The 26,492-nt window shown below is 55.3% G+C and overlaps 1 protein-coding gene across 1 annotated transcript; it reads right to left on the bottom strand.

The window, feature by feature from the left end:
• Positions 1–98: 98 nt before the first annotated feature.
• On the bottom strand, positions 99–26,149 carry LOC144490794 (uncharacterized; the record flags this gene model as incomplete). Its single annotated transcript, XM_078208495.1, has 2 exons — positions 24,665–26,149; positions 99–198 (listed from the first exon to the last, which is right to left on the bottom strand). Coding segments are annotated over exons 1-2 (702 nt in total), but the record flags the coding sequence as incomplete, so codon positions are not given.
• Positions 26,150–26,492: the final 343 nt, after the last annotated feature.

The following is a 26,492-nucleotide window of genomic DNA, read 5'->3' as shown; positions in this document are numbered from 1 at the left end:
CAGAGAGAGGGGGAGGGGGACAGAGAGAGGGGGAGGGGGACGGAGAGAGGGGGGCGGGGGACGGAGAGAGGGGGAGGAGCTGTGAAATGACCTCTGACCTTGTCGAAGCGCCGAGCGACCCATTTGTCCCAATGGCTCAACATCTCCAACCACTTGAGCTCCCGCTGTCGAGCGACATCCAGTGGGATCGCACTGTCCCTGAGAGACAGAGAGAGAACAGCGCTCAGGAACCCTCATCCCAGAGTACACACAGACTCACCCTGTAACCCCCGTGCTGTCCCTGTCCTGGGAGTGTTTGATGGGGGACAGTGTAGAGGGAGCTTTACTCTGTATCTAACCCCGTGCTGTACCTGACCTGGGAGTGTTTGATGGGGGACAGTGTAGAGGGGGCTTTACTCTGTATCTAACCCCGTGCTGTACCTGTCCTGGGAGTGTTTGATGGGGACAGTGGAGAGGGGGCTTTACTCTGTATCTAACCCCGTGCTGTACCTGTCCTGGGAGTGTTTGATGGGGACAGTGTAGAGGGAGCTTTACTCTGTATCTAACCCCGTGCTGTACCTGTCCTGGGAGTGTTTGATGGGGGACAGTGTAGAGGGAGCTTTACTCTGTATCTAACCCCATGCTGTACCTGTCCTGGGAGTGTTTGATGGGGGACAGTGTAGAGGGAGCTTTACTCTGTATCTAACCCCGTGCTGTACCTGTCCTGGGAGTGTTTGATGGGGACAGTGTAGAGGGAGCTTTACTCTGTATCTAACTCCGTGCTGTACCTGTCCTGGGAGTGTTTGATGGGGGACAGTGTAGAGGGAGCTTTACTCTGTATCTAACCCCGTGCTGTCCCTGTCCTGGGAGTGTTTGATGGGGGACAGTGTAGAGGGAGCTTTACTCTGTATCTAACCCCGTGCTGTACCTGTCCTGGGAGTGTTTGATGGGGACAGTGTAGAGGGAGCTTTACTCTGTATCTAACCCCGTGCTGTACCTGTCCTGGGAGTGTTTGATGGGGACAGTGTAGAGGGAGCTTTACTCTGTATCTAACCCCGTGCTGTACCTGTCCTGGGAGTGTTTGATGGGGGACAGTGTAGAGGGAGCTTTACTCTGTATCTAATCCCGTGCTGTACCTGTCCTGGGAGTGTTTGATGGGGGACAGTGTAGAGGGAGCTTTACTCTGTATCTAACGCCGTGCTGTATCTGTCCTGGGAGTGTTTGACGGGGGACAGTGTAGAGGGAGCTTTACTCTGTATCTAACCCCGTGCTGTCCCTGTCCTGGGAGTGTTTGATGGGGACAGTGTAGAGGGAGCTTTACTCTGTATCTAACCCCGCGCTGTCCCTGTCCTGGGAGTGTTTGATGGGGAGAGTGTAGAGGGAGCTTTACTCTGTATCTAACCCCGTGCTGTCCCTGTCCTGGGAGTGTTTGATGGGGACAGTGTAGAGGGAGCTTTACTCTGTATCTAACCCCGCGCTGTCCCTGTCCTGGGAGTGTTTGATGGGGGACAGTGTAGAGGGAGCTTTACTCTGTATCTGACCCCTCTCTCTCTCTCGACCGCTGCATCTTGTGGGAGCAGAATGCTCTCTCATCGACTCAGGGTGGCCCAGTCCCTTGCACATCCTCACACTGCTCCCATTGTCCCCTCGACAATGGGATCCCTTCAGAGCACCATACGGAAACCCAGCTGCCCAGGGTGACGCTGGGTTGGCTCTCCGAGTCGCTGTGGAGCAGCAGGGTCCAACTCAGCCGCCGCTACACCCCCTCCCTATCTCTGTAACCTCCTCCAGTCCCCTACACCCCCTCCCTCTCTCTGTAACCCCCTCCCGCCCCCTACACCCCCTCCCTATCTCTGTAACCTCCTCCAGCCCCCATACCCCCTCCCTATCCCTGTAACCCCCTCCAGCCCCCTACACCCCCTCCCTCTCTCTGTAACCCCCTCCAGCCCCCTACACCCCTCCCTCTCTCTGTAACCCCCTCCAGCCCCCTACACCCCCTCCCTATCCCTGTAACCCCCTCCAGCCCCCTACACCCCCTCCCTCTCTCTGTAACCCCCTCCAGCCCCCTACACCCCCTCCCTATCTCTGTAACTTCCTCCAGCCCCCTACACCCCCTCCCTATCTCTGTAACCTCCTCCAGCCCCCTAAACCCCCTCCCTATCTCTGTAACCTCCTCCAGCCCCTACACCTCCTCCCTATCTCTGTAACCTCCTCCAGACCCTACACCCCCTCCCTATCTCTGTAACCTCCTCCAGCCCCCTACACCCCCTCCCTCTCTGTAACCTCCTCCAGCCCCTACACCCCCTCCGTATCTCTGTAACCTCCTCCAGCCCCCTACACCCCTCCCTATCTCTGTAACCTCCTCCAGCCCCCTACACCCCCTCCCTATCTCTGTAACCTCCTCCAGTCCCTACACCCCCTCCCTATCTCTGTAACCTCCTCCAGCCCCCTACACCCCTCCCTATCTCTGTAACCTCCTTCAGCCCCCGACACCCCCTCCCTGTCTCTGTAACCTCCTCCAGCCCCCTACACCCCCTCCCTATCTCTGCAACCCCCTCCAGCCCCCTACACCCCCTCCCTATCTCTGTAACCTCCTCCAGCCCCCTACACCCCTCCCTATCTCTGTAACCTCCTCCAGCCCCCTACACCCCTCCCTATCTCTGTAACCTCCTCCAGCCCCCTACACCCCCTCCCTATCTCTGTAACCCCCTCCAGCCCCCTACACCCCTCCCTATCTCTGTAACCTCCTCCAGCCCCTACACCCCCTCCCTATCTCTGTAACCTCCTCCAGCCCCTACACCCCCTCCCTATCTCTGTAACCCCCTCCAGCCCCCTACACCCCCTCCCTATCTCTGTAACCTCCTCCAGCCCCCTACACCCCCTCCCTATCTCTGTAACCTCCTCCAGCCCCTACACCCCCTCCCTATCTCTGTAACCTCCTCCAGCCCCTACACCCCCTCCCTATCTCTGTAACCTCCTCCAGCCCCCTACACCCCCTCCCTATCTCTGTAACCTCCTCCAGCCCCCTACACCCCCTCCCTATCTCTGTAACCCCCTCCAGCCCCCTACACCCCCTCCCTATCTCTGTAACCTCCTCCAGCCCCTACACCCCCTCCCTATCTCTGTAACCTCCTCCAGCCCCTACACCCCCTCCCTATCTCTGTAACCACCTCCAGCCCCCTACACCCCCTCCCTATCTCTGTAACCTCCTCCAGCCCCTACACCCCCTCCCTATCTCTGTAACCCCCTCCAGTCCCCTACACCCCCTCCCTATCTCTGTAACCCCCTCCAGCCCCTACACCCCCTCCCTATCTCTGTAACCTCCTCCAGCCCCTACACCCCCTCCCTATCTCTGTAACCTCCTCCAGCCCCTACACCCCCTCCCTATCTCTGTAACCTCCTCCAGCCCCCTACACCCCCTCCCTATCTCTGTAACCCCCTCCAGCCCCCTACACCCCCTCCCTATCTCTGTAACCTCCTCCAGCCCCCTACACCCCCTCCCTATTCTGTAACCTCCCCCAGCCCCTACACCCCCTCCCTATCTCTGTAACCCCCTCCAGCCCCCTACACCCCCTCCCTATCTCTGTAACTTCTGGGTGAAGAAATTTCTCCTCACCTCAGTCCTAAAAGGTTTAACCCCTTCCCCTCAAACTGTGACCCTCTCGTTCTGGACTCCCTCACCATCGGGAACATTCTTTCTGAATCCACCCTGTCGAACCCTCTTAGAATTTTATAAGTTTCTATCAGATCCCCTCTCACTCTTCATAAACCCCAGTGAATATAATCCTCACCGACTTAGTCTCTCCTGGTATGACAGACCCGCCATCCCAGGGATCAGCCTGGTAAACCTTCTGGTCGGACTAATTTAAATGTGGATTACAGGGTCAAAGGTAGGGTTCTGAAGACTGTGGAGGAACAGAGAGATCTTGGGGTTCATATCCACAGATCTCTGAAGGTTGCCACTCAAGTGGATAGAGCTGTGAAGAAGGCCTATAGTGTGTTAGCTTTTATTAACAGGGGGTTGGAGTTTAAGAGCCGTGGGGTTATGCTGCAACTGTACAGGACCTTGGTGAGACCGCATTTGGAATATTGCGTGCAGTTCTGGTCACCTCACTATAAGAAGGATGTGGAAGCGCTGGAAAGAGTGCAGAGGAGATTTACCAGGATGCTGCCTGGTTTGGAGGGTAGGTCTTATGAGGAAAGGTTGAGGGAGCTAGGGCTGTTCTCTCTGGAGCGGAGGAGGCTGAGGGGAGACTTAATAGAGGTTTATAAAATGATGAAGGGGATAGATAGAGTGAACGTTCAAAGACTATTTCCTCGGGTGGATGGAGCTATTACAAGGCGGCATAACTATAGGGTTCGTGGTGGGAGATACAGGAAGGATATCAGAGGTAGGTTCTTTCCGCAGAGAGTGGTTGGGGTGTGGAATGGACTGCCTGCAGTGATAGTGGAGTCAGACACTTTAGGAACATTTAAGCGGTTATTGGATAGGCACATGGAGCACACCAGGATGATAGGGAGTGGGATAGCTTGATCTTGGTTTCAGATAAAGCTCGGCACAACATCGTGGGCCGAAGGGCCTGTTCTGTGCTGTACTGTTCTATGTTCTCTGTGCTCCCTCTATAGCAAGGACATCCTTCCTCAGATAAGGAGACCAAAACTGCACACAATACTCCAGGTGTGGCCTCACCAACGCCCTGTACAATTGCAGCAAAACATCCCTATCCCTATACTCAAATCCTCTCGCTATGAAGGGCCAACATACCATCTGCCTTCTTTACTGCCTGCTGTACCTGCACGCTTACTCTCAGCGACTGACGCACGAGGACACCAAGGTCTCGCTGAGTGTCCGCCTCTCTCAATTTACACCCATTCGAATAATAATCTGCCTTCCTATTATTGCGACCTGTCTGGAAGCGCATGTTTTTTTTTAAAAAAAAGGCAGGTGCATACGCAGTACACAGACCGAAACATCGCATCGGAGGCCAAACCGTTTGTGTCGCCAACACAACAGGCTGTTTTCTGAACTCGAGCCAATCAATTTAAGTTCGGCACTGGGATAGCAGCAGCCTATTAAGAGATTAATTTGATATTTTGGGAACCTGAGAATTTGTGGAGATGTTGGTCTGTCATCAGGGGCATAAGAGGAGGGTCTCAGCTCCAGAGAGAGAGAGAGAGAGAGACAGCAACTGCTCTCTCTGCCGCAGCTGACAACTCAAAGCCTCATCTGAACAGCAAAAAGGTACCAAAAGAAGAGAGAGATTCCAGGCAGAAGAATGAAGACGGAGGATTCCAGAAGACAACAAACCTGGTCGTAACTTGGAGAGCGACAAAAATTCCATTTGTTTTTGTTAAGAAGTGAGAATTGTGTTTATCGGGACAGCACGCCACTAGAATCGCGTCTATTTGGGTTGTTAACAGCTAACCTGTTTCGTTAGATAAATAAAGTGTCACTTGTTGATTTTACAGAGGGAGTCTCAGGTAGTTCTGCGGGATCTGGGTGTACAGGTACACAGGTCACTGAAAGTGGCAACACAGGTGGAGAAGGTAGTCAAGAAGGCATACGGCATGCTTGCCTTCATCGGCCGGGGCGTTGAGTTTAAAAATTGGCAAGTCATGTTGCAGCTTTACAGAACCTTAGTTAGGCCGCACTTGGAATATAGTGTTCAATTCTGGTCGCCACACTACCAGAAGGATGTGGAGGCTTTGGAGAGGGTTACAGGAAAGATTTACCAGGATGTTGCCTGGTTATGGAAGGCATTAGCTATGAGGAGAGGTTGGAGAAACTTGGTTTGTTCTCACTGGAGCGACGGAGGTTGAGGGGAGACCTGATAGATGTCTACAAGGTTATGAGAGGCCGAGTGGATCGTCAGAAGCTTTTCCCCCAGGGTGGAAGAGTCAATTACTCGGGGGCACAGGTTTAAGATGCGAGGGGCAAGGTTTAAAGGAGATGTCTCAGGCAAGTTTTTACGGTAAGAAGTCTCACAACACCAGGTTAAGGTCCAACAGGTTTATTTGGTAGCAAATATCATAAGCTTTCGGAGCACTGCTCCTTCGTCAGATGGAGTGGAAATGTGCTCTCAAACAGGGCACAGAGACACAAAATCAAGTTGCAGAATACTGATTAGAATGCGAATCCTACAGCCAACCAGGTTTTAAAGGTACAGACAATGTGAGTGGAGGGAACATTAAACACAGGTTAAAGAGATGTGTATTGTCTCCCGACAGGACAGCTAGTGAGATTCTACAAGCCCAGGAGGCAAGCTGTGGGGGTTACTGTTATTGTGACATAAATCCAACATCCCGGTTTAGGCCGTCCTCATGTGTGCGGAACTTGGCTATCAGACTCACCATGGACTACTCTCCGGAATCAGTTGCATTCTTGGACACACGCATCTCCATTCAGGACGGTCACCTCAGCACCTCACTGTACCGCAAGCCCACGGATAACCTCACGATGCTCCACTTCTCCAGCTTCCACCCTAAACACGTTAAAGAAGCCATCCCCTACGGACAAGCCCTCCGAATACACAGGATCTGCTCGGATGAGGAGGATCGCAACAGATACCTCCAGACGCTGAAAGATGCCCTCATAAGAACAGGATATGGCGCTCGACTCATCGATCGACAGTTCCGACGCGCCACAACGAAAAACCGCACCGACCTCCTCAGAAGACAAACACGGGACACAGTGGACAGAGTACCCTTCGTCGTCCAGTACTTCCCCGGAGCGGAGAAGCTACGGCATCTCCTCCGGAGCCTTCAACATGTCATTGACGAAGACGAACATCTCGCCAAGGCCATCCCCACACCCCCACTTCTTGCCTTCAAACAACCGCACAACCTCAAACAGACCATTGTCCGCAGCAAACTACCCAGCCTTCAGGAGAACAGTGACCATGACACCACACAACCCTGCCACAGCAACCTCTGCAAGACGTGCCGGATCATCGACACGGATGCCATCATCTCACGTGAGAACACCATCTACCAGGTACACGGTACCTACTCTTGCAACTCGGCCAACGTTGTCTACCTGATACGCTGCAGGAAAGGATGTCCCGAGGCATAGTACATTGGGGAAACCATGCAGACGCTACGACAACGGATGAATGAACACCGCTCGACAATCACCAGGCAAGACTGTTCTCTTCCTGTGGGGGAGCACTTCAGCGGTCACGGACATTCAGCCTTGGATCTTCAGGTAAGCGTTCTCCAAGGCGGCCTTCACGACACACGACAGCGCAGAGTCGCTGAGCAGAGACTGATAGCCAAGTTCCGCACACATGAGGACGGCCTAAACCGGGATGTTGGATTTATGTCACATTATCAGTAACCCCCACAGCTTGCCTCCTGGGCTTGTAGAATCTCACTAGCTGTTCTGTCTGGAGACAATACACATTTCTTTAACCTGTTTAATGTTCCCTCCACTCACATTGTCTGTACCTTTAAGACTGGTTGGCTGTAGGATTCGCATTCTAATTAGTATTCTGCAACTTGATTTTGTGTCTGTTTGCACTGTTTGAGAACAGATATCCACTCCATCTGACGAAGGAGCAGTGCTCCGAAAGCTTATGGTATTTGCTACCAAATAAACCTGTTGGACTTTAACCTGGTGTTGTGAGACCTCTTACTGTGTTTACCCCAGTCCAACGCCGGCATCTCCACATCAGGTTTTTTACACAGAGGGTGGTGGGTGCCTGGAACTCGCTGCCGGGGGGAGGTAGTGGAAGCGGATACGGCAGTGACCTTTAAGGGGCGTCTGGACAAATCCATGAATAGGATGGGAATAGAGGGATACGGTCCCCGGAAGGGTCGGGGGTTTTAGTTCAGTCGGGGGCAGCACGGTCGGTGCAGGAGGGGCCGAAGGGCCTGTTCCTGTGCTGGAATTTTCTTTGTTCTTGTTGTAGTGATTTTGATTTCATAGAAATCATAGAAATCATAGAAACCCTACAGTGCAGAAGGAGGCCATTCGGCCCATCGAGTCTGCACCGACCACAATCCCACCCAGGCCCTACCCCCACATATTTACCCGCTAATCCCTCTAACCTACGCATCCCAGGACTCTAAGGGGCAATTTTTAACCTGGCCAATCAACCTAACCCGCACATCTTTGGACTGTGGGAGGAAACCGGAGCACCCGGAGGAAACCCACGCAGACACGAGGAGAATGTGCAAACTCCACACAGACAGTGACCCGAGCCGGGAATCGAACCCGGGACCCTGGAGCTGTGAAGCAGCAGTGCTAACCACTGTGCTACCGTGCCGCCCTTAATTTAATCACTCAAAGTTGTTGAAGCGTCGATATTCCCCCCTCTCACACTCACTTTAACAGGTTAAAGAGGTGAGGAATTCCTCTTTGAATGGTGAGGTTAGTTCTCAGAGAAGGAATCAACCTCCCTTTCACAACACGTCCCAAGTGGATAACCTCACATTTACCCACATAAATAAGGGGCAAATCGCACTTGCGTTCGAAGTGGGTGAATTGGGCGGAATTCTATCGAAGCCTTCTGTGATCTTTTACCTGCGTCCATTTGCGACACAGGTCACCACAGACACCACAACGCACAGCCCCCAGATCGAAGAAACAAGAGCAGGGGGGGGTGGCCATTCAGACCCATGCACAGGCTCCACCATTCAAAAGAATCCTGGCTGATCTGGGCCCAATGAGGCACATTTGCGAATGCAGCCGTACCCCACCAGCCCATGATTCAGAGGTTGAAGTTTAGAACAGAAGAACATAAGAAATAGGAGCAGGAGTAGGCCATCGAGCCCCTCGAGCCTGCCCCGCCATTCAATAAGATCATGGCTGATCTGACGTGGATCAGTACCACTTACACGCCTGATCCCCATAACCCCTAATTCCCTTATTGATCAGGAATCCATCTATCCGTGATTTAAACATATTCAACGAGGTAGCCTCCACTGCTTCAATGGGCAGAGAATTCCAGAGATTCACTACCCTCTGAGAGAAGAGGTTCCCCCTCAACTCTGTCCTAAACTGACCCCCCTTTATTTTGAGTCTGTGCCCTTTATCTATAGAATAACAGATACTCGGGAGTGAGTTACAGACTGGAATCTAATCGAGGGGTTCGGGGTGGTTTATATATAGAATAACAGATACCCGGGAGTGAGTTACAGACTGGAATCTAATCGAGGGGTTCGGGGTGGTTTATATATAGAATAACAGATACTCGGGAGTGAGTTACAGACTGGAATCTAATCGAGGGGTTCGGGGTGGTTTATATATAGAATAACAGATACCCGGGAGTGAGTTACAGACTGGAATCTAATCGAGGGGTTCAGGGTGGTTTATATATAGAATAACAGATACCCGGGAGTGAGTTACAGACTGGAATCTAATCGAGGGGTTCGGGGTGGTTTATATATAGAATAACAGATACTCGGGAGTGAGTTACAGACTGGAATCTAATCGAGGGGTTCGGGGTGGTTTATATATAGAATAACAGATACCCGAGAGTGAGTTACAGACTGGAATCTAATCGAGTGGTTCAGGGTGGTTTATATATAGAATAACAGATACCCGGGAGTGAGTTACAGACTGGAATCTAATCGAGGGGTTCGGGGTGGTTTATATATAGAATAACAGATTCTCGGGAGTGAGTTACAGACTGGAATCTAATCGAGGGGTTCGGGGTGGTTTATATATAGAATAACAGATACTCGGGAGAGAGTTACAGACTGGAATCTAATCGAGGGGTTCGGGGTGGTTTATATATAGAATAACAGATACTCGGGAGTGAGTTACAGACTGGAATCTAATCGAGGGGTTTGGGGTGGTTTATATATAGAATAACAGATACCCGGGAGTGAGTTACAGACTGGAATCTAATCGAGGGGTTTGGGGTGGTTTATATACAGAGTAACAGATACCCGGGAGCGAGTTACAGACTGGAATCTAATCGAGGGGTTCGGTGTGGTTTATATACAGAATAACAGCTCCCCGGGAGTGAGTTACAGACTGGAATCTAATCGAGGGATTCAGGGTGGTTTATATAGAGAATAACAGCTCCCCGGGAGCGAGTTACAGACTAGAATCTAATCGAGGGGTTCAGGGTGGTTTATATACAGAGTAACAGATACCCGGGAGTGAGTTACAGACTGGAATCTAATCGAGGGGTTCAGGATGGTTTATATAGAGAATAACAGATACCCGGGAGTGAGTTACAGACTGGAATCTAATCGAGGGGTTCGGAGTGGTTTATATATAGAATAACAGATACCCGGGAGCGAGTTACAGACTGGAATCTAATCGAGGGGTTCGGGGTGGTTTATATACAGAACAGATACCCGGGAGTGAGTTACAGACTGGAATCTAATCGAGGGGTTCGGGGTGGTTTATATACAGAGTAACAGATACCCGGGAACGAGTTACAGACTGGAATCTAATCGAGGGGTTCGGGGAGGTTTATATATAGAATAACAGATACCCGGGAGTGAGTTACAGACTGGAATCTAATCGAGGGGTTCGGGGTGGTTTATATATAGAATAACAGATACCCGGGAGTGAATTACAGACTGGAATCTAATCGAGGGGTTCGGGGTGGTTTATATATAGAATAACAGATATCCGGGAGTGAGTTACAGACTGGAATCTAATCGAGGGGTTCGGGGTGGTTTATATATAGAATAACAGATACCCGGGAGTGAGTTACAGACTGGAATCTAATCGAGGGGTTCGGGGTGGTTTATCTATAGAATAACAGATACCCGGGAGTGAGTTACAGACTGGAATCTAATCGAGGGGTTCGGTGTGGTTTATATAGAGAATAACAGCTCCCCGGGAGTGAGTTACGGACTGGAATCTAATCGAGGGGTTCGGGGTGGTTTATATATAGAATAACAGATACCCGGGAGTGAGTTACAGACTGGAATCTAATCGAGGGTTCAGGGTGGTTTATATATAGAATAACAGCTCCCCGGGAGCGAGTTACAGACTGGAATCTAATCGAGGGGTTCGGGGTGGTTTATATATAGAATAACAGATACCCGGGAGTGAGTTACAGACTGGAATCTAATCGAGGGGTTCGGGGTGGTTTATATATAGAATAACAGATACCCGGGAGTGAGTTACAGACTGGAATCTAATCGAGGGGTTCGGGGTGGTTTATATATAGAATAACAGCTCCCCAGGAGCGAGTTACAGACTGGAATCTAATCGAGGGGTTCGGGGTGGTTTATATATAGAATAACAGATACCCGGGAGTGAGTTACAGACTGGAATCTAATCGAGGGGTTCAGGGTGGTTTAGATACAGAATAACAGATACCCGGGAGTGAGTTACAGACTGGAATCTAATCGAGGGGTTCAGGGTGGTTTAGATACAGAATAACAGATACCCGGGAGTGAGTTACAGACTGGAATCTAATCGTGGGGTTCAGGGTGGTTTATATACAGAATAACAGATACCCGGGAGTGAGTTACAGACTGGAATCTAATCGAGGGGTTCAGGGTGGTTTAGATACAGAATAACAGATACCCGGAGTGAGTTAGGGATACAGACCTCTCCCTCCCCTCCCCTGACTCACAGCACCCTGTGGTTGAGATACACTGGAGTGGCCTTGCTCCTCTCTCACACACACACACGTTCGCACACTTAAACATAACCTTGGTTAGACCACACACACCCAGCCCAAGAACATCCTCCTGCTCTTCCAGGCAGCGCTGAGCCAGACCACACTTGGGAGGATGTGGCCTCCATGCTGTGTCTCTCACTGTCGCAATCCAGCAGCAGGCGCACAGGCCTGCAGTCCCACTCACACACCAGGCTACCCTTCAGCCCTGCCTGGCCACCAGACAAGATCCTGTCAGATATCACTGCCACCTTCCCCCACTCGCCCCACTTTCAGCTCTCACCCTGTCCCCACCTCTCCCCGCCTGTGCCCCCCTCCCCCCGCCTGACCCCACTCCCCCCGCCTGACCCCCCCTCTCCCCCCGCCTGACCCCCCTCTCCCCCCGCCTGACCCCCCTCCCCCCCCGCCTGACCCCCCTCCCCCCCCGCCTGACCCCCCTCCCCCCCTGCCTGACCCCCCTCCCCCCCGCCTGACCCCCCTCTCCCCCCCGCCTGACCCCCCCTCTCCCCCCGCATGACCCCCCCACTCCCCCCGCCTGACCCCCCCTCTCCCCCCGCCTGACCCCCCCCTCCCCCCCCGCCTGACCCCCCCCTCCCCCCCCGCCTGACCCCCTCCCCCCCGCCTGACACCCCCTCCCCCCCGCCTGACACCCCCTCCCCCCCGCCTGACCCCCCTCTCCCCCCGCCTGACCCCCCCTCTCCCCCCGCCTGACCCCCCTCTCCCCCCGCCTGACCCCCCCTCTCCCCCCGCCTGACCCCCCCTCTCCCCCCGCCTGACCCCCCCTCTCCCCCCGCCTGACCCCCCCCTCCCCCCGCCTGACCCCCCCTCTCCCCCCGCCTGACCCCCGCTCTCCCCCCGCCTGACCCCCGCTCTCCCCCCGCCTGTGCCTCCCTTCCCCCGCCTGTGCCTCCCTCCCCCCCGCCTGACTCCCCCTCTCCCCCCGCCTGTGCCCCCCTCCCCCCCCACCTGACCCCCCCTCTCCCCCCCCCCCCGCCTGACCCCCTTCTCCCCCCGCCTGACCCCCCCTCTCCCCCCGCCTGTGCCCTCCCCCGCCTGTCTCCCCTTCCCCCCCCCTCCCACCACCTGTGCCCCCCTCCCGCCCCGCCTGACCGCCCCTCTCCCCCCGCCTGTGCCTCCCTCCCCCCCGCCTGCGCCCCCCTCTCCCCCCACCTGATCCCTTCCCCCGCCTGTCTCCCCTTCCCCCCTCCCACCGCCTGTGCCCCCCTCTCCCCCCACCTGATCCCCTCCCCCCCGCCTGTCCCCCCTTCCCCCCCCTCCCCCCACCTGTCCCCACCTCTCCCCCTGCCCGTCCCCCCCCTCCCCTTTCTCTCCCTGCCTGTCCCTCCATCTCCCTCCATCCATCTCTCTCTCCGTCCGTCTGTCTCTCCCCCTCCCTGTCCTCTCTCTCTCTCCCGCTCCCTGTCCTCTCTCTCTCCCGCTCCCTGTCCTCTCTCTCTCCCGCTCCCTGTCCTCTCTCTCTCCCGCTCCCTGTCCTCTCTCTCTCCTGCTCCCTGTCCTCTCTCTCTCCCGCTCCCTGTCCTCTCTCTCTCTCCCCCTCCCTGTCCTCTCTCTCTCCCGCTCCGTCCTCTCTCTCTCCCGCTCCCTGTCCTCTCTCTCTCTCCCCCTCCCTGTCCTCTCTCTCTCTCCCGCTCCCTGTCCTCTCTCTCTCCCGCTCCCTGTCCTCTCTCTCTCCTGCTCCCTGTCCTCTCTCTCTCCCGCTCCCTGTCCTCTCTCTCTCCCGCTCCCTGTCCTCTCTCTCTCCCGCTCCCTGTCCTCTCTCTCTCTCCCCCTCCCTGTCCTCTCTCTCTCCCGCTCCCTGTCCTCTCTCTCTCTCCCCCTCCCTGTCCTCTCTCTCTCCCGCTCCCTGTCCTCTCTCTCTCCCGCTCCCTGTCCTCTCTCTCTCTCTCTCCCCCTCCCTGTTCCCTCTCTCTCTCTGTCCCTGTCCCTGTCCTCTCTCTCTCCCCATCCCTTTCCTCTCTCTCTCTCTCTCTCTCTCTGTCCCTGTCCCTGTCCTCTCTCTCTCCCCATCCCTATCCTCTCTCTCTCTCTGTCCCTGTCCCTGTCCTCTCTCTCTCCCCCTCCCTAGAACCATAGAAAATTACAGCTCAGAAACAGGCCTTTTGGCCCTTCTTGTCTGTGCCGAACCATTTTTTGCCTAGTCCCACTGACCTGCACTTGGACCATATCCCTCCACACCCCTCTCATCCATGAACCCGTCCAAGTTTTTCTTAAATGTTAAAAGTGACCCCGCATTTACCACTTTATCCGGCAGCTCATTCCACACTCCCACCACTCTCTGCGTGAAGAAGCCCCCCCTAATATTCCCTTTAAACTTTTCTCCTTTCACCCTTAACCCATGCCCTCTGGTTTTTTTCTCCCCTAGCCTCAGCGGAAAAAGCCTGCTTGTATTCACTCTATCTATACCCATCTAAATCTTATACACCTCTATCAAATCACCCCTCAATCTTCTACGCTCCAGGGAATAAAGTCCCAACCTATTCAATCTCTCTCTGTAACTCAGCTTCTCAAGTCCCGGCAACATCCTTGTGAACCTTCTCTGCACTCTTTCAACCTTATTTACATCCTTCCTGTAACTAGGTGACCAAAACTGTACACCATACTCTAAATTCGGCCTCACCAATGCCTTATATAACCTTACCATAACACTCCAACTTTTATACTCGATACTCCGATTTATAAAGGCCAATGTACCAAAGGCACTCTTTACGACCCTATCCACCTGTGACGTCACTTTTAGGGAATTCTGTACCTGTATTCCCAGATCCCTCTGTTCAACTGCACTCTTCAGAGTCCGACCATTTACCCTGTACGTTCTACTTTGGTTTGTCCTTCCAAAGTGCAATATCTCACACTTGTCTGCGTTAAATTCCATTTGCCATTTTTCAGCCCATTTTTCTCGTTGGTCCAAATCCCTCTGCAAGCTTCGAAAGCCTTCCTCACTGTCCACTACACCTCCAATCTTTGTATCATCAGCAAATTTGCTGATCCAATTTACCACATTATCATAGAACATAGAACAGTACAGCACAGAACAGGCCCTTCGGCCCACGATGTTGTGCCGAGCTTTATCTGAAACCAAGATCAAGCTATCCCACTCCCTATCATCCAGATCATTGATATAGATGACAAACAACAATGGACCCAACACCGATCCCTGCGGCACACCACTAGTCACGGGCCTCCACTCAGAGAAGCAATCCTCCACAACCACTCTCTGGCTTCTTCCATTGAGCCAGTGTCTAATCCAATTTACTACCTCCCCATGTATACCTAGCGACTGAACCTTCCTAACTCACCTCCCATGAGGGACCTTGTCAAAGGCCTTGCTGAAATCCAGGTAGACAACATCCACCGCCTTCCCTTCATCCACTTTCCTGGTAACCTCCTCGAAAAACTCGAATAGATTGGTCAAACATGACCTACCACGCACAAAGCCTAATAAGTCCCTGTCTATCCAAATATTTGTAGATCCTATCTCTTAGTACTCCTTCCAATAATTTACCTACTACTGACGTCAAAGTTACTGGCCGATAATTTCCCGGATTACTTTTTGAGCCTTTTTTAAACAACGGAACAACACGAGCCACCCTCCAATCATCCGGCACCTCCCCCGTGAATACTGACATTTTAAATATGTCTGCCCGGGCCCCTGCAAGTTCAACACTAGCTTCCCTCAAGGTCCGTGGGAATACCCTGTCCGGTCCTGGGGATTTATCCACTCTGATTTGCCTCAAGACAGCGAGCACCTCCTCCCCTTTAATCTGTAAAGGTTCCATGACCTCCCTACCAGTTTGCCCTATTTCCGTAGACTCCATGCCCGTTTCCTTAGTAAATTCGGATGCAAAAAACCCATTTAATATCTCCCCCATCTCTTTTGGTTCCATACACAGTCTACCACTCTGGTCTTCAAGAGGACCAATTTTATCCCTTACTATCCTGTTGCTCTTAATACACCTGTAGAAGCTCTTAGGATTATCCTTCACCTTGTCTGCCAAAGCAACCTCATGTCTTCTTTTAGCCCCCTCTCTCTCCCTGCCCCCCCTCTCTCCCTGCACCCCCCTCCCTGTCTCTCTCCCTGCACCCCCCTCTCCCCTGCACCCCCCCTCTCTCTCCCTGCACCCCCCCTCTCTCCCCTGCACCCCCCCTCTCTCTCCCTGCACCCCCCCTCTCTCTCTCCCTGCACCCCCCCTCTCTCTCTCCCTGCACCCCCCCTCTCTCTCTCCCTGCACCCCCCCTCTCTCTCTCCCTGCACCCCCCTCTCTCTCTCCCTGCACCCCCCCTCTCTCTCTCCCTGCACCCCCCCTCTCTCTCTCCCTGCACCCCCCCTCTCTCTCTCCCTGCACCCCCCCCCTCTCTCTCCCTGCACCCCCCCTCTCTCTCTCCCTGCACCCCCCCTCTCTCTCTCCCTGCACCCCCCTCTCTCTCTCTCCCTGCACCCCCCTCTCTCTCTCCCTGCACCCCCCTCTCTCTCTCCCTGCACCCCCCCTCTCTCTCTCCCTGCACCCCCCCTCTCTCTCTCCCTGCACCCCCCCTCTCTCTCTCCCTGCACCCCCCCCTCTCTCTCCCTGCACCCCCCTCTCTCCCTGCACCCCCCCTCTCTCCCCCTGCACCCCCCTCTCTCGCCCTGCACCCCCCTCTCTCGCCCTGCAGCCCCCCCTCTCTCCCTGCACCCCCCTCTCTCTCCCTGCGCCCCCCTCTCTCTCCCTGCACCCCCTCTCTCGCCCTGCACCCCCCTCTCTCGCCCTGCACCCCCCTCTCTCCCTGCACCCCCCTCTCTCTCCCTGCACCCCCCTCTCTCTCCCTGCACCCCCCTCTCTCTCCCTGCACCCCCCTCTCTCTCCCTGCGCCCCCCTCTCTCTCCCTGCACCCCCCTCTCTCTCCCTGCACCCCCCTCTCTCTCCCTGCACCCCCCTCTCTCGCCCTGCACCCCCCCTCTCTCTCCCTGCACCCCCCTCTCTCTCCCTGCGCCCCCCTCTCTCTCCCTGCACCCCCCTCTCTCGCCCTGCACCCCCCTCTCTCCCTGCACCCCCCTCTCTCTCCCTGCACCCCCCTCTCTCTCCCTGCACCCCCCTCTCTCTCCCTGCACCCCCCTCTCTCTCCCTGCACCCCCCTCTCTCGCCCTGCACCCCCCCTCTCTCTCCCTGCACCCCCCTCTCTCTCCCTGCACCCCCCTCTCTCTCCCTGCACCCCCCTCTCTCGCCCTGCACCCCCCTCTCTCTCCCTGCACCCCCCTCTCTCGCCCTGCACCCCCCTCTCTCTCCCTGCACCCCCCTCTCTCTCCCTGCACCCCCCTCTCTCGCCCTGCACCCCCCTCTCTCGCCCTGCACCCCCCTCTCTCTCCCTGCACCCCCCTCTCTCTCCCTGCGCTCCCCTCTCTCTCCCTGCGCCCCCCTCTCTCTCCCTGCGCCCCCCTCTCTCTCCCTGCGCCCCCCTCTCTCTCCCTGCGCCCCCCTCTCTCTCCCTGCGCCCCCCTCTCTCTCCCTGCGCCCCCCTCTCTCTCCCTGCACCCCCCTCTCTCTCCCTGCACCCCCCTCTCTCTCCCTGCGCCCCCCTCTCTCTCCCTGCGCCCCCCTCTCTCTCCCTGCACCCCCCTCTCTCGCCCTGCACCCCCTCTCTCTCCCTGCGCCCCCCTCTCTCGCCCTGCGCCCCCCTCTCTCTCGCCCTGCGCCCCCCTCTCTCTCTCCCTGCGCCCCCCTCTCTCTCTCCCTGCGCCCCCCTCTCTCTCCCTGCGCCCCCCTCTCTCTCCCTGCGCCCCCCTCTCTCTCCCTGCGCCCCCCTCTCTCTCCCTGCGCTCCCCTCTCTCTCCCTGCGCCCCCCTCTCTCTCCCTGCGCCCCCCTCTCTCTCCCTGCGCCCCCCTCTCTCTCCCTGCGCCCCCCTCTCTCTCCCTGCGCCCCCCTCTCTCTCCCTGCGCCCCCCTCTCTCTCCCTGCGCCCCCCTCTCTCTCCCTGCGCCCCCCTCTCTCTCCCTGCGCCCCCCTCTCTCTCCCTGCGCCCCCCTCTCTCTCCCTGCGCCCCCCTCTCTCTCCCTGCGCCCCCCTCTCTCTCCCTGCGCCCCCCTCTCTCTCCCTGCGCCCCCCTCTCTCTCCCTGCGCCCCCCTCTCTCTCCCTGCGCCCCCCTCTCTCTCCCTGCGCCCCCCTCTCTCTCCCTGCGCCCCCCTCTCTCTCCCTGCGCCCCCCTCTCTCTCCCTGCGCCCCCCTCTCTCTCCCTGCGCCCCCCTCTCTCTCCCTGCGCCCCCCTCTCTCTCCCTGCGCCCCCCTCTCTCTCCCTGCGCCCCCCTCTCTCTCTGGGATGGGAATAGAGGGATACGGTCCCCGGAAGGGTAGGGGGTTTTAGTTCAGTCGGGGGCAGCATGGTCGGTGCAGGAGGGGCCGAAGGGCCTGTTCCTGTGCTGGAATTTTCTTCGTTCTCCCCATCCCCTCATATCCCCCCCATAACCATCGCCTCCCTCCTCAAATCAGGCGACAGCCACCCGGCCCCTCGAGCCCTGCTGTCCCACTCGGTCCGACCCTGATTCTGACTTCAACTCCACTCCCCTGTCTCTCACTCTCTCACCCGCCCCCGTGACCCCTCCTCCGATCAGGAGGCCACCCGGCCCGTCCAGCCCTGCAATCCCACTCGATTGAGATTCTGTCCGATCCAATCGTGGCCTTGACTTCACTTCCTTGTCTCTCTCTCCCCGCCGTCCCCCCCTCTAACCCTCGACCCCCCCATGAGTTGCAGCCCTCCCCGCTCTTCCGGGGCTTGGTGGGGGGGGGGGGGGACGGTATTCCACAGATGGACCCCTCACTCCGAGAGAAGAAATTCCTCCGCCTCTCCGACTTAAATGAGGGAAGCCTCTTATTCCAAAACTGTAGCACCCGCCCCCCCCCCCCCCTCACCCAAAGACCCCCTCCTGTCCTAGACCTCCCCACAACGAGGGGGGTGTGAATTATCCTGAGTATCCAGCCCTCCCCCTTCGAGGCTCCCACGTGTCAGAATCGGAGATGTTTTAATGAGGTCACAAACACGGAACAAAGAAAATTCCAGCACAGGGACAGGCCCTTCGGCCCTCCTGCACCGACCGTGCTGCCCCCGACTGAACTAAAACCCCCTACCCTTCCGGGGACCGTATCCCTCTATTCCCATCCTATTCATGGATTTGTCCAGGCGCCCCTTAAAACTCACTACCGTATCCGCTTCCACTCCCTCCCCCGGCAGCGAGTTCCAGGCACCCACCACCCTCTGTGTAAAAAATCTGCCTCGTACATCTCCTTTAAACCTTGCCCCTCGCCCCTTAAACCTGTTCCCCCCCGAGTAACTGACTCTTCCACCCTGGGGGAAAAAGCTTCTGACTATCCACTCTGTCCCTCATAATCCTGTAGACTTCTATCAGGTCTCCCCTCAACCTCCAGTGAGAACAAACCAAGTTTCTCCAACATCTCCTCACAGCTAATGCCCTCCGTACCAGGCAACATCCTGGTAAATCTTTTCTGTAACCCTCTCCAAAGCCTCCACATCCTTCTGGTAGTGTGGCGACCAGAATTGAACACTAGATTCCAAGTGCGGCCTAACTAAGGTTCTATAAAGCTGCAACATGACTTGCCAATTTTTAAACTCAATACCCCGGCCGATGAAGGCAAGCATGCCGTATGCCTTCTTGACTACCTTCTCCACCTGCGTTGCCACTTTCAGTGACCTGTGTACCTGTACACCCAGATCCCTCTGCCTGTCGATACTCTTAAGGGTTCTGCCATTTACTGTATAGATACAAAAGTCTGACCAACCAACTCAAGAACAGCTTCTCCCCTGCTGCCATCAGACTTTTGAATGGACTTAACTCACATAATAAGAACATAAGGCATAGGAGCAGAGTGAGGCCACTCGGCCCATCGAGTCTGCTCCCCCATTCAATCATGGCTGATATTTTTCCCATCCCCATTCTCCTGCCTTTTCCCCATAACCCCCGATCCCCTTATTAATCAAGAACCTATCTATCTCTGTCTTAAAGACACTCAATGACCCGGCCTCCACAGCCTTCTGCGGCAAAGAGTTCCACACATTCCCCACCCTCCGGCTGAAGAAATTCCTCCTCATCTCTGTTTTAAAGGATCGTCCCTTTAGCCTGAGGTTGTGTTCCCTCTGGTTCTAGTTTTTCCTACTAGTGGAAACATCCTCTCCACGTCCACTCTATCCAGGCCTCGCAGTATCCTGTAAGTTTCAATAAGATCCCCCCCTCATCCTTCTAAACTCCAACGAGTACAGACCCAGAGTCCTCAACCCGTTCCTCATACGACAAGCTCTTCATTCCAGGGATCATTCTTGTGAACCTCCTCTGGACCCTTTCCAAGGCCCAGCACATCCTTCCTTAGATACGGGGCCCAAAACTGCTCACAATGCTCCAAATGGGGTCTGACCAGAGCCTTATACAGCCTCAGAAGTCCATCCCTGCTCTTGTATTCTAGCCCTCTCGACATGAATGCTAACATTGCATTTCCCTTCCTAACTGCCGACTGAACCCGCTCGTTAACCTCAAGGGAATCTTGAACAATGATTCCCAAGCCCCTTTGTGATTCTGATTTCCGAAGCATTTCCCCATTTAGAGAATAGTCTCTCCTCCATTCCTCCTTCCAAAGTGCCGAACCTCACACTTTTCCACATTGTGTTCCATCTGTCACTGCTTATCCCACTCTCCCAACCTGCCCAAGTCCTTCCGCAGCCCCCCGCTTCCTCAATACTACCTGTCCCTCTACACATCTCTGTATCATCCGCAAACTTAGCAACAGTGCCTTCAGTTCCTTCCTCCAAATCGTTAATGTGTATTGTGAAAAGTTGTGGTCCCAGCACTGACCCCTGAGGCACACCACTAGTCACCGGCTGCCATCCTGAGAGAGACCCCTTTATCCCCACTCTCTGCCTTCTGCCAGTCAACCAATCCTCTATCCATGCCAGGATCTTACCCTTAACACCATGGGCTCTTAACTTATTAAACAGTCTCCTCTGCGGCACCTTGTCAAAGACCTTCTGGAAATCTAAATAAATCAGGTCCACTGGTTCTCCTTTATCTAACTTCCTTGTAACCTCCTCAAACAACTATTAAGTTCAGCATTAAGCTGATCTTTATCTACACTCTAGTTATGACTGTAACACTACATTTTGCACTCTCTCCTTCTCCCCTCTGCACTCTATGAACGGTATGGCAGAGTCATCAGGAGTATAGAAACACAGAGGGACCTGGGTGTGCAAGTCCACAAATCCTTGAAGGTGGCAGCACAGGTGGAGAAGGTGGTGAAGAAGGCATATGGTATGCTTGCCTTTATAGGGCGGGGTATAGAGTATAAAAGCTGGAGTCTGATGATGCAGCTGTATAGAACGCTGGTTCGGCCACATTTGGAATACTGCGTCCAGTTCTGGTCGCCGCACTACCAGAAGGACGTGGAGGCGTTAGAGAGGGTGCAGAGAAGGTTTACCAGGATGTTGCCTGGTATGGAGGGTCTTAGCTATGAGGAGAGATTGGGTAGACTGGGGTTGTTCTCCTTGGAAAGACGGAGAATGAGGGGAGATCTAATAGAGGTGTACAAGATTGTGAAGGGGATAGAGAGGGTGGACAGTGGGAAGCTTTTTCCCAGGTCGGAGGTGACGATCACGAGGGGTCACGGGCTCAAGGTGAGAGGGGCGAGGTATAACTCAGACATCAGAGGGACGTTTTTTACACAGAGGGTGGTGGGGGCCTGGAATGCGCTGCCAAGTAGGGTGGTGGAGGCAGGCACGCTGACATCGTTTAAGACTTACCTGGATAGTCACATGAGCAGCCTGGGAATGGAGGGATACAAACGATTGGTCTAGTTGGACCAAGGAGCGGCACAGGCTTGGAGGGCCGAAGGGCCTGTTTCCTGTGCTGTACTGTTCTTTGTTTGCTTTGTACAGTGCGCAAGAAACAATACTTTTCACTGTGTCCCAGTGCATGTGACAATAATAAATCAAATCAAATCGGAAGTTTTTAACGGGAGACCTCCCCCGACTCTGAGATTATGTCCCCTCTGGTCTTCGGCTGCTGGGTGGCACAGCGGGTTAGCTCTGCTGCCTCACAGCTCCAGGGACCTGGGTTCGATTCCCGGCTCGGGTCACTGTCTGTGCGGAGTCTGCACGTTCTCCCCGTGTCTTCCCTGCTGCTTTTGAATGGACCGACCTCGCACTAAGTTGACCTTTCTCTACACCCTAGCTGTGACTGTAACACTACATTCTGCACCCTCTCCTTTCCTTCTCTATGAACGGTATGCTTTGTCTGTAAGAAACAATGCTTTTCACTGCATCCCAGTGCATGTGACAATAATAAATCAAATCAAAACTGCCCTTGTCCAAGTTATTAACATATAATGCAAACAATTATAACTAGGTAACTAGGTGTGTTGATGAAGGTAGGGCGGTTGATGTCATATACATGGATTTTAGTAAGGCGTTTGATAAGGTCCCGCATGGTCGGCTTATGATGAAAGTGAGGAGGTGTGGGATAGAGGGAAAGTTGGCCGATTGGATGGGTAACTGGCTGTCTGATCGAAGACAGAGGGTGGTGGTGGATGGAAAATTTTCGGACTGGAGGCAGGTTGCTAGCGGAGTGCCGCAGGGATCGGTGCTTGGTCCTCTGCTCTTCGTGATTTTTATTAATGACTTAGAGGAGGGGGCTGAAGGGTGGATCAGTAAATTTGCTGATGACACCAAGATTGGTGGAGTAGTGGATGAGGTGGAGGGCTGTTGTAGGCTGCAAAGAGACATAGATAGGATGCAAAGCTGGGCTGAAAAATGGCAAATGGAGTTTAACCCTGATAAATGTGAGGTGATTCATTTTGGTAGGACTAATTTAAATGTGGATTACAGGGTCAAAGGTAGGGTTCTGAAGACTGTGGAGGAACAGAGAGATCTTGGGGTCCATATCCACAGATCTCTAAAGGTTGCCACTCAAGTGGATAGAGCTGTGAAGAAGGCATATAGTGTGTTAGCTTTTATTAACAGGGGGTTGGAGTTTAAGAGCCGTGGGGTTATGCTGCAACTGTACAGGACCTTGGTGAGACCACATTTGGAATATTGTGTGCAGTTCTGGTCACCTCACTATAAGAAGGATGTGGAAGCGCTGGAAAGAGTGCAGAGGAGATTTACCAGGATGCTGCCTGGTTTGGAGTGTCAGTCTTATGAGGAAAGGTTGAGGGAGCTGGGGCTGTTCTCTCTGGAGCGGAGGAGATTGAGGGGAGACTTAATAGAGGTTTATAAAATGATGAAGGGGATAGATCGAGTGAACGTTCAAAGACTATTTCCTCGGGTGGATGGAGCTATTACAAGGGGGCATAACTATAGGGTTCATGGTGGGAGATATAGGAAGGATATCAGAGGTAGGTTCTTCACGCAGAGAGTGGTTGGGGTGTGGAATGGACTGCCTGCAGTGATAGTGGAGTCAGACACTTTAGGAACATTTAAGCGGTTATTGGATAGGCACATGGAGCACACCAGGATGGTAGGGAGTGGGATAGCTTGATCTTGGTTTCAGATAAAGCTCGGCACAACATCGTGGGCCGAAGGGCCTGTTCTGTGCTGTACTGTTCTATGTTCTATGTTCTAATTGAGGGGCCAACACTGATCCCCGTGGCACTCCACTAGTTATACGTACCATCCTCAAAATACCGCTCTTGGGGAGGGAGGTGGGGGAGAGATGGAGAAGGGGGGGGGAAGAGGGTAGTGGAGCTCGATGGTAGAGCATAGAAACCCCACAGCGCAGGAGGAGGCCGTTCGGCCCGACTCTCCGACAGAGCGTTCCGCCCAAGCCCTATCCCCATGCATTTACCCCAGCTACTCCCCCTGACACTAAGGGACAATTTAGCATGGCCAATCCACTTAACCTACACATCTTTGGACACTAAGGGGCAATTTAGCATGGCCAATCCACCTAACCTACACATCTTTGGACACTCAGGGGCAATTTAGCATGGCCAATCCACCTAACCTACACATCTTTGGACACTAAGGGGCAATTTAGCATGGCCAATCCACCTAACCTCCACATCTTTGGACACTACGGGACAATTTAGCATGGCCAATCCACCAAACCTACACATCTTTGGACACCAAGGGACAATTTAGCTTGGCCAATCCACCTAACCTACACATCTTTGGACACTAAGGGACAATTTAGCATGACCAATCCCCCTAACCTACACATCTTTGGACACCAAGGGACAATTTAGCATGGCCAATCCACCTAACCTACACATCTTTGGACACTAAGGGACAATTTAGCACGGCCAATCCACCTAACCTACACATCTTTGGACACTACGGGACAATTTAGCACGGCCAATCCACCTAACCTACACATCTTTGGACACTGAGGGACAATTTAGCATGGCCAATCCACCTAACCTACACATCTTTGGACACTACGGGGCAATTTAGCACGGCCAATCCCCCTAACCTACACATCTTTGGACACTAAGGGGCAATTTAGCATGGCCAATCCCCCGAACCTACACATCTTTGGACACTACGGGACAATTTAGCATGGCCAATCCCCCTAACCTACACATCTTTGGACACTACGGGACAATTTAGCATGGCCAATCCCCCTAACCTACACATCTTTGGACACTAAGGGACAATTTAGCATGGCCAATCCACCCTAACCTACACATCTTTGGACACTAAGGGACAATTTAGCATGGCCAATCCACCTAACCTACACATCTTTGGACACTAAGGGACAATTTAGCATGGCCAATCCATCTCACCTGCACATCTTTGGACTGTGGGAGGAAACCGGAGCACCTGGAGGAAACCCACGCAGACACGGGGAAATTTGCAGTCTCCGCACAGACGGCGACCCGAGGCCGGGAATCGAACCCAGGTCCCTGGCGCTGGGAAGCAGCAGTGCCACCATGCCACAACGTGATCGGGCAGGATCTTATGGAGTGGGATAGCAGGACGTGATGGGGCTGAGTGACCTACTGCTGGTACTGATTCGTACGGGAGGGGGCGAACATCACTCAACCCCATGCCCCCTCCCTCCCTGCGCCCCCTTTTACCCCCCCCCCCCCCCCCCAATACTCACTGGGCTCCGCAGAACTGGGCGCCGCCCAGGAATCCGTACTTGTCCGTTCGTCGCGATGATGCCGTACTGCCGTTGAGTTCCGAGTCTGACCCCAGTGAGCTACCGTCTTCCTGCAGCAGAGACTCGGCCGTGCCGTACATGGAGACGGAGTCCATCTGGCCGGAGAGCGAGACAGTGTCGGCCAGCGAGAGGGCGTCGGGGGGGACCCCCCCGCCGCTAATGCGTGGAGAAGCCGGCGGGGCGGGCAACCGGCTCGCTCGGGGTGGCCCCTCCAGCGAGGGCTCGCGGGACACCGCCCGTTCCGCGGGCGTCGGTCCAGGTTCTGGCGCGGGCGTCCGTCCAGCCGGTGCGGCGGGCGCCTGCCGGGGTCCCGCATCCGCCGCCGGCTCGCGGTGCGGAGACGGAGGAGGACGCTCTGCGGGCGACAATCGAGGCTGGTCTGCGGCAGGAGTTGTGGGCACAGGCAGGACGGGCATGGTCTGTTCTGCGGGCGCCGCCATCGTCACGGGACGTCCCGAACACTGGTCAGCAGGCACGCCAGGGCTTTGCTCAGCTCTTGTCTGCTCTCCTGTGGCAGACTGTCGTTCTGGGCTGTGGTCCATGGCGATGGGGCGGTGGGGGGGGGGGGGGAAGAGAGAGAGAGAGAGAGAGAGTGGGCGTCACTCTGGCCGGAGATGGTCACACTCTCTCTCTCTCTCTCTCCCTCCCTCCCTGGGCGGAGATGGTCACTGTCTCCCTCCCTCCCACTGGCCGGGCATAGACGCAATGGCCTCACTCTCTCCTCCTCCGGCCCTCCCGGGCTGGGCTGAGGGGGGTCACCCCTGGTCAGATCCGGTCAGGAAGATGGTCACTCCCTGTTTTACCTACCCCCCCTCCCTCTTTGGCCGTACAGAGGGGGCACGGTCTCTCCCGCCCTCCTTCCTGGGGGGGGGGGGGGTGGTGGGGGGGAGAGAAGCTTTCACTCTCCCCCTCTCCGGCCTAGGTGACGGTCACTCCCGTCCCGCTGGCCCATCGGACGGTCACGCTGGATCCCGTGGCCAAGGGAGAATGGTCACCTCTGGAGAACGTGGCCAATGTGATGGTCAGTTTCCGAGAATGTGGCCAAGCGGAGATGGTCAATTGGGGGAAAAGTGGCCAATGTGATGGTCAGTCTGGAGAATGTGGCCAAAGGAGAGGGGGGGGGGGAGGGGTCAGTCTGGAGAATGTGGCCAAGGGGATTGGCCACTGCAGAGAATGTGGCCAATGTGATGGTCAGTCTAGATGCTCTGGCCAGGGGGGGATGGACACTCCCCACCCTCTCAGGCCAGGCACAGGGTCAGTGAGGCAGGGGGGTGGACACACACCCACACACAGCCCTCTCTATTCGGCCCCCTACCCCAGGGGGCTGGGACAGCGCTCCCCCTCTGACCGTCCTGTCGCCCACCCTGCCGCCTTCTAACGGCCGCTCGCCTGCCGCCCGCCTCTCGCGCAGCCCCTGGCCCAGCTCGCGACAGCCCCGCCCTGGAGGGCAACAGCGTGCGCGCCGCCACGTCCGGGCCGCGCGCGCTCAGGAGGGGAGGGCGACGTCAGCGCGTCCCCACCCCCTGAGCCACGCCCCCCCCCTCACATCCATATGAGGAGAATAGGGGCGGGGCAGGGTGGAGATGACGTCGCCGAGCTCGAACCACGCGCTGAGAGGACGCCATGACATCAGCGCGTCCCCCGCAAACCCCGCCCTCTTCTTCCATATTTGCACAATCGGGGGCGACGTTGCTGGGCGGCATGACGTCAGGCCGTCAAGTCCCAGCTAAACCACGCCCCGAGTGGGACGTCGTGACATCAGCGCGTA

This window comes from Mustelus asterias, unplaced genomic scaffold, assembly GCF_964213995.1.
Source record: "Mustelus asterias unplaced genomic scaffold, sMusAst1.hap1.1 HAP1_SCAFFOLD_3813, whole genome shotgun sequence".
Lineage (NCBI taxonomy): Eukaryota > Metazoa > Chordata > Chondrichthyes > Carcharhiniformes > Triakidae > Mustelus > Mustelus asterias.
This window is presented reverse-complemented; position numbering and strand designations above follow the sequence as displayed.